Genomic DNA, 13,229 nt, shown 5'->3' on the forward strand with positions numbered 1-13,229 from the left:
ACAAAAAGAAATCAACTTCCAATATCTGGCCATTAATTATCATTATTATAAATACTAAATGCTTAAAAAAGTGCATTTTAGTAAAAAAAAATTAAAAAATGGACTTGAAGTTTTTAGCATATTTATTTATTATATTTATATATTATATTAGTATTTATGTCCAGAACGGAACTTTTTGAGATTGAATAAATAAACTTTCAACTATTTTACATGAGCTCAAACATGCTTTTTGGTCTTGAACATTCAGTATTCATATTTTTTGTTATTTTCAGGTGTTTTTTTTAGCCTGTGTGGAAGTCTCCTGTTTGTAATAGAGTCCCACATTGCTGCCATAAAGTGTTATACAGTGTCGGAAAACTCAGGATCTCAGCTTTCCGATGTTTGAATTCTATGAATAGCTTAAACGGTTCAGTAGTTACAGTGAAACAAATGTCTACAAACACTGTATTTAGATTTTAGCGGTAACAGTGTTTCCATGTTCACTACGAAGCCTCTGAACGTCCAAATGGGTCATATCTAATAATGATGAAAAGCTGAGAAGTTGTATTTTACCTGAAGGATTCAATGTATTGATAAGATTAATGGTTCAGAAGTTATTAACCCTTTTAAGACTGCCATTAGAACAGGTCGCCGAGGTGTCTTTATGTTTTCTTTGCAATAAAAGTGTCAGAAAATGTCTTTTATGCCCATTCTTTTGCACCTTTGTTTACAAAAAGAAATCAACTTCCAATATCTGGCCATTAATTATCATTATTATAAATACTAAATGCTTAAAAAAGTGCATTTTAGTAAAAAAAATAAAAAAAAAATAAAAAAAAATGGACTTGAAGTTTTTAGCATATTTATTTATTATATTTATATATTATATTAGTATTTATGTCCAGAACAGGAGTTTTTGAGTTTGAATAAATATAAATAATTAGAGCAGGCCGCCTAGGTGTCTTCAGGTTTTCTTTGCAATAAAAGTGAACATGGCGATGTAATTTAGGGTGTATTCAGACCTACTTTCTTTGGTCCATTTAAAACGGACCAGAGTTTGTTTCCCCGGAAACTTCAGACTTTTCTCATGTGTGAATACAAACATGTGAACTCTGATTCGAACCGAACAAATGGACCAAGTACACCTCGGTCCGTTTCTGTACAGACTCGGGGTCAGTTCACTTCCGGTGTGAATATAATCGTCCTCGAGCTGAAACAAACCAAGGAACCATGCGCCTATTTGTGATTGATGAGCCACTGTAGCCGCGTGGCATTGTGGGTAATCAACAAAAGTGGAAGTAGCCGAGCCGCACGGGTAGTGTTATGACCCTGGGTCATAATCAGTCTATATACAGGGTGGGGAAGCAAAATTTACAATGAACATTTAGTTGTTTTTTCTCAGCAGGCACTACGTCAATTGTTTTGAAACCAAACATATATTGATGTCATAATCATACCTAACACTATTATCCATACCTTTTCAGAAACTTTTGCCCATATGAGTAATCAGGAAAGCAAACGTCAAAGAGTGTGTGATTTGCTGAATGCACTCGTCACACCAAAGGAGATTTCAAAAATAGTTGGAGTGTCCATAAAGACTGTTTATAATGGAAAGAAGAGAATGACTATGAGCAAAACTATTACGAGAAAGTCTGGAAGATACTATTAAAGAAGAATGGGAGAAGTTGTCACCCGAATATTTGAGGAACACTTGCGCAAGTTTCAGGAAGCGTGTGAAGGCAGTTATTGAGAAAGAAGGAGGACACATAGAATAAAAACATTTTTTATTATGTAAATTTTCTTGTGGCAAATAAATTCTCATGACTTTCAATAAACTAATTGGTCATACACTGTCTTTCAATCCCTGCCTCAAAATATTGTAAATTTTGCTTCCCCACCCTGTATGTGTATATGTATATATGTTTTCTGTATAGTGTGTGTTCTTCCCCAGTCCTGTAGGTGTGCTGTGTCTTTTTGTGTGTCTGTTCTGTTTCGTGCAGGAAGCTGAGTGGAAGAACAAGTTTATCCGACCCCTTTAAAAATGGCACCGGATCCGGCTGTTTGCTCTCTCCTTGCCTGCTGCCAGCTTCCAACCGTGTTTCCTGTGTGTGTGATCGTCAGTCATTGTGTGTTTGTGTGTGTTAATTCAGAAATTGTTCATAGTTGTAAATAGCATTATTGTAAATTCGATCCTTTTTTCTGGTCGGGGAGGACGGCTTTTTGGTTTCACGTTTTCTCTTGTTTTTCCGTAGGGAGTTTAGGTTAGTTTTCTGTATTTTATTTCTTGCATTTATTCTGGATTAGGAAATTTAGTTTTGAACACTGAAGAAGATATTTTGTTTGTTGTTTTAGCCGCGCCCTTCCCGAACCCTCCTTCAGTTGTTTAAAAATAAATATTGTGAACTTTAGTTTTTTGACTGATTTGTGTGCTTGGGAACTGGGAGGGGACAAAGTGAGCGTATTATGTACGTCTCTGTAAACCCCTAGGCCGGGACCTAACAGTAGTCAGAGCTAATAGCAGCAGCTGTGAGCTGTGGACAGAAGTGGACCAATGAGGAGATAGAATGTCTCACTGACATTTAGTCAGTGGTCACGTAGGATCTCCATGTTTGTTTTCATCAACACCCACCGTCTCCGATTCACTCGACCCCTGATTTTTCTGTCCAATGCGTGCTTCTGTTTACAAATTTTGGTCCACTAGCAAAAAGTGCAATGAGGACGTGATCTGACCCGAACGAAAAAAAATGAAGTCCACATTCGATCCGAACCAAATAAGTGGACCAAAGGAGAGATAAAGTGCAACTGGGACTCAGTATGTGATCGATGAACCTGGTCGAAGGTGATTACTGATACGTTTAAATAGGAATGAAAAAGAGGAACATGTCTGAAAATTAAATTATTCTAACTTTATGAGGCAACAGTGTAGATAGAAGGACACATGGTAAATATAAACATTAGATGAAAGTGAAATGATTAATATTTTACAGAACTTTACTCAAACTTGCCTTCCAGTTTGAGAATTTGTCTGCAATTGCTGCTCTATAATTTACATCTAATTAAAACAAAAAACATAAGATACAGTAATCACATTAGTTTTTCTTTAAAAACTGATAATTGGCTAAGTTTGATTTAATAAAACTAGAACACCATTCACTGAAAACGACCTTAAAACTAGAAACAAATGCTAAACATTTAAGCAAGCTGTGCTTATTACAAACAACAGGAACAGGTAAAAAAAAAAAAAAAAAAAAAAAGATGAACTAATTATCTTTTATTTGAAAGGATGCACAAGTGGCTGTGATCCTCATTCATCTGTTGACACATTACGCGCATCTTTGTTTTTGCTTGTTATTAGTGAAATCCTGCTCATTATTGATTGAATTATATTATTAAAACAAAGATAAATGTTGAAGCTGGATTTCGTTTTAATGAAAAATACACTTGATAAGATTTTTATTCATTTTGTAGAAAAACACGAGACTCAATTCACACAAGAAAATGCTTTTTAACTTTCTTTAACCCATAAAGACCCAAACAGCCAGTGGTAACCAAAATCATCTACTGATCTGACATGTTTAATAACTTCTGAACCAATACACCAATCAATATGTTGAAATAATTAGTGTAAAATGCAGTTTGTCATATTTTCCTGGTCATCAGATATGACCCATTTGAACACTCAGAGGTTTCGTAGTTACCGTGGAAACACCAGCTTCTACAACATTAATTCACCAGTAAAACCCACAGAGTTGGATCAGTGACAGTGGGTGGAGACACTGGGCTTATGTTCAAGTCATGATATATTTAGCTGAAAAAGTCACGTTTTCTTCATTTTTCTCTATTTCTGATAGAATAACAACTTCAGTCTGAGCTTTTATGAACATCTACAAGATCAGTGAATTAAACATGAAAAAATACCTGATTTTCATTAAAAAAAAAAGCAAAACGCAGAGGATAATATAACAATAAATGGTGATACAGGGTGGGGAAGCAAAATTTACAATGAACATTTAGTTGTTTTTTCTCAGCAGGCACTACGTCAATTGTTTTGAAACCAAACACATATTGATGTCATAATCATACCTAACACTATTATCCATACCTTTTCAGAAACTTTTGCCCATATGAGTAATCAGGAAAGCAAACGTCAAAGAGTGTGTGATTTGCTGAATGCACTCGTCACACCAAAGAGATTTCAAAAATAGTTGGAGTGTCCATAAAGACTGTTTATAATGTAAAGAAGAGAATGACTATGAGCAAAACTATTACGAGAAAGTCTGGAAGATACTATTAAAGAAGAATGGGAGAAGTTGTCACCCCAATATTTGAGGAACACTTGCGCAAGTTTCAGGAAGCGTGTGAAGGCAGTTATTGAGAAAGAAGGAGGACACATAGAATAAAAACATTTTCTATTATGTCAATTTTCTTGTGGCAAATAAATTCTCATGACTTTCAATAAACTAATTGGTCATACACTGTCTTTCAATCCCTGCCTCAAAATATTGTAAATTTTACTTCCCCACCCTGTACATAACGAAGGAAAGGTTAAATAGAAAGAAACATTCGTTTGGGAACTACTGAAAGTAGTGCTGGGTCTTTATGGGTTAAAATGTTTGACAACTTTTCAACCACTAATCCTATCAATATATTAAATTCATTCACATAAAATACAGATTTTTTAGCAGAATCAGATATGACCCATTTGGACGTTCAGACGCTCCATAGTGAACATTTAAACAGTCATTCTTTGCCATGTTAATACATCAATAAAACCCACGCAATTTGATAACTGACAATTTGTTTTATGATGAATTAATGATTTATTTTGTTGAAAATGTGACTTTTGCTCAAGCTGTCTGTAGTCTAATATAATTACCTTCGAATTTAAACTAAACTTTAATGAACATCTACATGTATCAGTAAATCAAATATGCAAATTCAGAGGATTAAAAAAAAAAAAAAGGTGTCAAATCACTAAGAAAAGGTTAGATGTAGAGAAGAATTACCATAAAAATAGTTCCAGGTTTTTATGGGCTAACATTTTGAAGACCGTGATGATTTGCTGATCACAATGATACTGATTAGATTGATCAAATTGACAACACAATTAAATCACCCAATATATGACATTGTTTTATGTGAATATTACTAAATTGTGGTTGTGCAGACTCAGTTGTACTCTTTAAAGCGATCTGTTTTCAGAGCCCCGCTGTTCAGAGTAAAAAGCAAACAAATAATTTAAGGTACCCAAGGTCTGTAAAGCAGGGAAATGCCTGGGAGTTCAACATAAATTACAACTGAAAGAAAATAATTGTTTATAATTGTGATGAACTGAACTTAAATTCCCTCTACGATTATTTCTTTGAAAGTGGATCGTGAGCTTAATTTGTGTTTTTAGTATATTTTGTTTTTCAGACTTTCAGCAAAGACAGTTACAATAATTACCTTTAATCATTTACAACAGTCCTCAGCTACATCATTACAGGGGGATACCAATTAAGTTGAAAGATTGCAAAAAAAAAAAAAAAAAGGGCTTTGGGCACTAATTCTATCAATACATTAAATTCATTCAGATACAATATAGTCTCTAAGATTTTTTAGCAGAATCAGATATGACCCATTTGGACGTTCAGACGCTCCATAGTGAACATTTAAACGCTGTCATTCTTTGTCATGTTAATACATCAATAAAACCCATGGAGTTGGATCAATGACAGTGGGTGGAGACACTTGGTTTTTGTTCAGTTAATGATAGATTTTTATGGAAAAAGTCACTTTTTCTTGTTTTTTACATAATATCCTTCAACTTTAATTTGAGCTTTATTGAACATCTACATCAGTGGTGTCAAACTCATTTTCCACAGCCCAATTTAATCTGAAGTGGGCTGGACCAGTAAAATAATAGCATGATAACCAATAAATAATGACAACTCCAAATTGTTTTAGTGCAAAAAATAACATTCAATTATGCCAATATTTACTTTTATAAACTATTCAAATAAAGAGGATGTGAATAACCTGAAAAAAATGAAATTTATTAAGAAATGTTAAGTACAATTTTATTAAAATTATGCCTCGACTTATCATTTATATTTATATACATGTGCGTTACAGATCAGAAATGCAAAGGCACAAAACATTTAGTAACAGGCAGAATATTGTTAAAATTGCAATTAATTTTCTTTAGACATTTCAGGTTGTTCATATTTGTTCAGGTTATTCACATTTTATTGTAAAAGGATAGTTTGTACCTGTACATATTTTCATAATTTAATGTTTTTTGCACTAAATCAAAGAGAAAAAAATGGTGTTGTTATTATTTATAGGTTATTATGATTTTATTTTTGAGTTTGATGCCCTAACTTGCACTTTGCAAATTCATCCCGGACTGGAACCTTTGGCGGGTCGGTTTTGGCCCCCGGGCCGCATGTTTGACACCTGTGATCTGTATGATCAGTGAAATAAATATAGGAAAATACCTGATTTTCACTGAAAAAACACAAAATACAGAGGATAATATAATAATATATGGTGATAAATCACTTAAGTAAAGCTAAACAGAGAGAAAAAATTATTTGGAAAGTGCCACAAAAGTAGAACTGGGTCTTTATAGGTTAAATATTTTTGTTTTGTTGTTCTTTTCTTTTTTTGCAGAGCTTTTATGAATACACTTCCCACACTTCTCTGATGGTATTAAATTCAGCCTTACTTCTCTGGAATCGAGTGCAGCAAAAGGCGCCCAGCGTCCCCAACAGGATGGAAAGGGCGAGGAAAGCGCCCACCGCCACGCCGATGATGACAGCCAGCCTCAGAGTCTCTGCACAAACACAACAAGACGGTTCAGAAGGACTCCCTCCTTTTCTTTAGCTCTTTCTCGCTCACACACAATAACGCAGCAGCACACATTTTGTTTTATTATTTATGAGGCCGGTGTTTACTCTTTATAGGCTAAGAACTATTACCATCAACACACAGGCCTCTGCCAAGCCTTTCTTCGATATGATTCTGTGGATATCATGATAGGAGCTCTGGAAAGGTTCCAGCTGGAAATTGTGCGTCCCTAAGTGGGTTTGACAGGCTGGTCAGGAGACATAATTCAAGTGAAGCGCTTTAAAAAGGCAGCTTATAGTTTGACCTTCTGAGATTTGGAAGTGGTGTTAAAAATAAGCTCAGTCCAGCTGTTTGTTAGAAATATCTTTTTTTAGGAACAGCAAGTTATTTCAGTCCTAAAAGATGAGAAAATAAACCACAAATATGTTAAATAAGTAAAATCTCCAACTCCTATGCTATCTTAACCCTTTCATGCGTGAATTATGAGAACCTTAATCAAGATTTCTTTTCCTGAGTGTTTTTATTCCTCTTTAGGCATGAAAAAAAAAACAAAAAAACAATGTGATTGAATTTTTTTTTTTTTTAAATCAACCTGTTTTTCATGGAGTTACAAAAATGTCCACTCAGCTACACCATGAATTTTATTCTTGAAGCAAAGAAACATGTATTTAAAACCCAATATCATAAAGTGATATGACAACAGTGAAATGAAACCACGTTTAACCTTCATCCTACCATGACAGTTTACATACAAAACTTACCAAGTGGGGTCTTTTATGACCCCAGTCTTATTTTGGATGCAATTCAGTATGAATTGAAAAAAATTGTCATGATATGTCACTTAGTCAAATAGTTAGTATGCAGCAATGTAACCAAAGTATAAAAATACATTTTGTAGTGATGTTTATTGTGAAATGGTCAATGGAACAATCAACCAACAACTAATCTGACAAATGCTTGTGCAGCAGTATTTCGAGCAGGTCTACCTCTCAAAGCCATATTTCACTGTAAAGGAAAAGAATATCATGTTACAGATAGATTATTACAGGTAAGTATGTTAGAAAACATCTGTGTCATCAGACACATACTGCCAATTTGGGAAAAAAATGTTGGGGTCATCCATGACCCCGGACACTCAGTTCATCATAACAAGTTCAGTTGATGTGATGATCCAAAACTTTTTACAATACAAACACCGGATGACACCAAGGAACAAACTCCTGAAACCATGAATAAATGTTTCAGTTTAACACACAATGACACACATGAAACAACGTCTGGGGTCATAAATGACCCCGCTTGGTAGGATGAAGGTTAATGCAGCTAATCTGATGTTCTCTCACATTTTAACATATTCTAATACTAGTTATTACTCACTTCATGGAGATAATATGCAAAAAATAAATATTAATAATTGATTTCCACTCAAGAACCAGTCAAGAACAGCAAAGTTACGGTAATGGTATGAATTGCAGTTTATGAGATGATGCATAAGTGTCCACTGTGTTGGTTGATATGGAACTAAAACAACAAAACCCATGAATATACAAGAGTAAAGCTGTAGAGTAACTGTCCACTGTAGTGACCACTATGCATGAAAGGGTTAACGTAGCACAAAAATGACTCCCTTGAATTTCTGATCACACCCAACAGAATTTACGCCTTTCATAGATAAAACTGAGTGACCTTTACCTGATAAAGAGCTTTAACTCGGAGCTATTGAACTATTCTGCAATAATCTCACACTCATTTCTACCAGGAATCAGACCGACCTCGTTCAGCGTCTATTAACACCAAACCTATAAAGCAGATCCGAACCTACATGCGTAACATATTCATGCTGTTATTACTGAGGTGTCGGGGAGGTTTTTAATAAACCGAGCTCTCAAATGACTGATTATTACCTTCAAATGTGATGGTTTCTCAGCACCACTGAGTATGCTCTAGAAACAATTATTTTTCTCCGAGTGATAATTTGTACATGCTAATTAACATGAGCTACGCTAACAGATCTGGTAACTTATGTCAAAGTCGTTCACCTCATTTGTTCAAATACTCGCAACATTCATGCTAACATTTCCCTGACAAGCAACCTTTCGGAAAGCTGAGAATAATGACTCCGCTCTCCCAAGAAATGATACCTGTGGTCATTTATTAAAGGAGCACTCCACCCATTCATTCGACAAATGAAGGTCAAGTCATTCAGCTTGTAAAAACAGATATAAAATGTCTTCTGTGGCCCCGGTGGGAGCTTTTTCTGAAAAATAACCTCTGTGAAGTCAAAAGGGTTATTTCAGCTTCAACTGTTTAACTAAAAAGCCTGTGTTGAGTTATCGGATTAAAAGATGTGGGAAATAAAAAAAAAAAAAAAAAACGCAGAGTGGATTTAATACAAGATGCCGCTGTGTTGCATCATGGGAAAAGTCTGCTCTGTCGTCTTCTGAACTGATACAAGGACATATCAGATAAACAAAATCAGATCAGAGGACTCGGAACAAAACATTTACAGCAAATTACACAGTGAAAAATGCACTCCCTGGTTATTTTAATATATGACAACATTAGATGCCAATTTTATGCAAACAAAGTTACAAAAAAACTATTTAAGTCGATTTTAAAAAGTGTTTATTGATCTATTACATACCAAGTACCTCTGTTTTTATACCAGAAGTACATATCTATATTAAACTGAGTTATTTGTTTGAAGTATTTTATTTATTTTTCAAGAAATGTGAGAATAAAAAAACTGCTAATTGGTTGCAATATATTGATCATTGAGGTTATATTTTTAACCCTTTCATGCATACTGGTCACTATAGTGGACAGCTATTCTACAGCTGTTTTCTAGTATATTCACGGGTTTTGTTGTTTTAATTCCATATCAGCCAACACAGTGGACGCTTATGCACCATCCCACACACTGCAATTCATACCATTACTGTAACTTTGCTGTTCTTGATAAACCTGATCTGCACTAACATGTTTGAGTGTAAATCAATTGCTACTTGTTAAGAGCCTGTAATTAACAGTTTTCGTCAACAAAAAGATCTCCGTGAAGTGAGTAATAACTAGTATTAGAGTATGTTATAGAACATCAGATTAGCTGCATTAAAAATGTGTTTTCACACTTTATCTCTTTCTGATATTGTGTTTTAAATACAGGTTTCTTTGCTTCTAAAATTAAACACATAGTGTCCAGCTGAGTGGACATTTTTATAAATTCATGAAAAATAGGTTCAGTAAAAAAAAATGTAATCACATTGTTTTTTTCATGCCTAAAGAGGAATAAAAACACTGAGGAAAAAATCTTGACTAAAGTTTTCATAATTCATGCATCAAAGGGTTAAAGTGATCATTCTGAGATCTGGTCAAAGTAAAACAGCAGTGAAATAATGTGAAAATACAAGAGCGTAGTCCAGTGTTTTTCAACCTTGGGGTCGCCTGGAATTCAAATGGGGTTGCTTGAAATTTCTAGTAATTGATAAAAATAAAAATAAAAACTTACTAATAAAGAATATATGTTGAGTTGAGAGAGACAATCCCAGTCCATAAAACATGACAAACTGAAGCTGAAACTGAAGCACTGCGGTACTGTTTATCTTTCAAATGTTCATTGTGGTCGGTTTCAGATGCTGCAGCTCTTTCATAATTCATAGTTTCAGTTCTTGTTTGTTCAGTATTAATTGTCAGCCTTGTAAATCCAAGCTGGACTGACTGTACATATCCTGACCAAGGAAAATCAAATTCTCACTTTGTGCAGTAATCTACACCTGGCTTTTCTGCCTCTGTCCATAATAATATACATTATATAAACTAAATGTCATCTAAAATTAACATTATTTGCAACATAGTATAGCAAATTATTACATGATCAAAAACAAATAAATTTTAGCAAAAAAAGGTCTCCATTTTGAACGTCTGGGGTCGCCAGAAATTTGTGATGTTAAAATGGGGTCAGTTTTCATTGTTGTTGCTGTTGTGGATTTCTATTTTGCTCAATCTCAGATTCTGAAAGAATGTCAAGGTTCTACCATGTTGTATTTTAATGGCTGATGTTGATCTCTCCTGAATATTGTGGTCCCTGTGGCCTTGGACTTGAAACAACCATGGACTACTACCCCCATTAAGACTGAGATGTGTATATATATATATATATATATATATATATATATATATATATATATATATATATATATGTGTGTGTGTGTGTGTGAACATATATATATATATATATATATATATATATATATATATATATATATATATATATATATATATATATATATATATGTGTGTGTGTGTGTGTGTGTGTGTGTGTGTGTGTATATATATATATATATATATATATATATACACACACACATATATTTCTGTTATATAATGATTTTTTACAATGCACTGTATGGCTACACATATGAAATCTAAATAAAAAGAAGTTCAAAAAAAAAAAAAAAAAAAAAATGGGGTCAGGAGCCACAGAAGGTTGGGAACCACTGACGTAGTCCCATTCTCATGTTTCTATGGTATCAATATCTCCATGTTGTTTCTGTTTTCCAAACATACCGTTACAAATAAAACATTAAATCAGTGTAATGTGCAAACATGCACAAGTATCTTCATGTTCTTCATGTAGCACTAAACTGTAAGTACAGAGGCAGGAGTCCTAGGAGGCTTTTCTGGAAATCGTACTGGTTATTTTAAGGGATAATGACAAACCCACATTGTCAAAATTATATCAGTCCAGATTCTAAATAAAACTCTGGATCCACTGGTTCTGCTTTCTACTGCTGTAACAGCGCATGTAGGTGCAAAGAATCTAAAACTCATACTGCCGAGCTGTAATGTATCTAATCATTGTTATTATCGGAAATAACTCCAGTGATGTATGCACTGCTATGTAGATGCAGTACACTGTGAGGAGTGTTAAATGTCACTTTAATTGGTGTCTAAATAGGCATGCATAAAAAATGCTGAACTTGAACACCAAGCACCAGCAGGTTTCAATCAGGCTCCTCCAGCTCATTAGGACCAACATTTGTCTCTGTGAGGCTTTAATCACAAAGTAATGGGGTCCGTGAGGGTCTTTGTGCTTTCTTTGGCTGATCTATAGTTGTTGTCACCTTGTTCTTTGAGGCGGATGATCTCGGTGTCAGAGCCAAAGCTGTTCCACGCTGTGCAGTTGTAAATAGTCTGGAAATCAGCAGGGACGATGTTACTCATGGTCAGCGTGGAGATCACTCCCTCTTCGGTGCTCACTGTCTCCACCGTGTAGCGCCCTGATGTCCCCGACTCCAGCACCGTCTCCTTCCAGGACCAGGCCTGAGGATCACCATGCACATGTTAAACTCTGACCACTGATCCAAACATCAGCTGGAGTTCACTATGAAGCATCTCTGGCAGAATTTTCAACCCTGTTACAAGATTCTAGTTCTGCAAACCATTAATATGTATAATGTTCATGTTTCTGAATCGTAACATGTACCTGTAGGGATGGGAATCGATAAGAATGTAATGATTCCGATTCCTTTATCGATTTTGCTTATCGATCAGATTCCTTATCGATTCTCATTGGGTGAGGGAATAAAACAGTACAAACGTGTGTGTTTGCATTAACTGTCTTTTAGATTTCCATCTCTGCACAGAAAATATAACTTATACAGTATGTACAAATAATAAGAACAAAAAATGTTTGGGAAGAAATGCTTCTCGGACCAAAAAAGAGTTTGTTCGAGGTGCTCTTTGGAAAAAGGGATTCAAAAAGTATTTATCACACTGGAAGACAAATCCAAGGCACTTTCTTTCAACATTAAAATGCCTTTATTATCATGGCATGGTCATATCTGGACCTAAAAAACTTCAACGCGTTTCGGCTTCAAGCCTTCTTCAGGAAGTCAAACACTGAAGAAGGCTTGAAGCCGAAACGCGTTGAAGTTTTTTAGGTCCAGATATGACCATGCCATGATAATAAAGGCATTTTAATGTTGAAAGAGAGTGCCTTGGATTTTTCTTCCAGTGTGATAAATAATAATAATAACAGTTGACGGCGGGCACAGTTCGGTGGAGCATCGTACAGTGAAAGTGAAACTTAAGACACTTTACTAATTCCTCTATGTCTCCCATTGTTGTGCACCTCATTTCCTTTCCCCTACTTTTGAAAACTATTATTTGAGGGGGCAGGACATTTGTTGCCTGCACCAGAACTGGGCCCGGGATAACAGCCTGGTGTTCGCTCTGCCGCTACATTCACAAGTGTCACTAAGCAGCGTATCAAATACGTGACATTCCTGTAAATGAATCACATGCTGTGGACAAATGTCTGAGCATATTGGAGGGATTTCACCCTTTTGAAGAAATGGAAGCTTTGCAAGTGTTCCAAGTGGACCTAGTGTCATCTTTTTGGACCATTTCTGCCTCAACGT

At 35.0% G+C, this 13,229-nt stretch overlaps 1 protein-coding gene across 1 annotated transcript in view; it reads right to left on the reverse strand.

The window, feature by feature from the left end:
• The window catches only part of kirrel3a (kirre like nephrin family adhesion molecule 3a), a 520,880-nt gene that overhangs the window by 35,366 nt on the left and 472,285 nt on the right, over positions 1-13,229 (reverse strand). The window contains exons 11-12 of the mRNA XM_030154510.1: positions 11,931-12,129; positions 6,689-6,796 (exon numbers count right to left, since the gene is read on the reverse strand). Of these exons, the coding sequence (XP_030010370.1) occupies positions 6,689-6,796; positions 11,931-12,129 (307 nt within the window). The remainder of the gene's footprint in view (positions 1-6,688; positions 6,797-11,930; positions 12,130-13,229) is intronic.

This window comes from Sphaeramia orbicularis, chromosome 14, assembly GCF_902148855.1.
Source record: "Sphaeramia orbicularis chromosome 14, fSphaOr1.1, whole genome shotgun sequence".
NCBI classification, from domain to species: Eukaryota; Metazoa; Chordata; class Actinopteri; order Kurtiformes; family Apogonidae; genus Sphaeramia; species Sphaeramia orbicularis.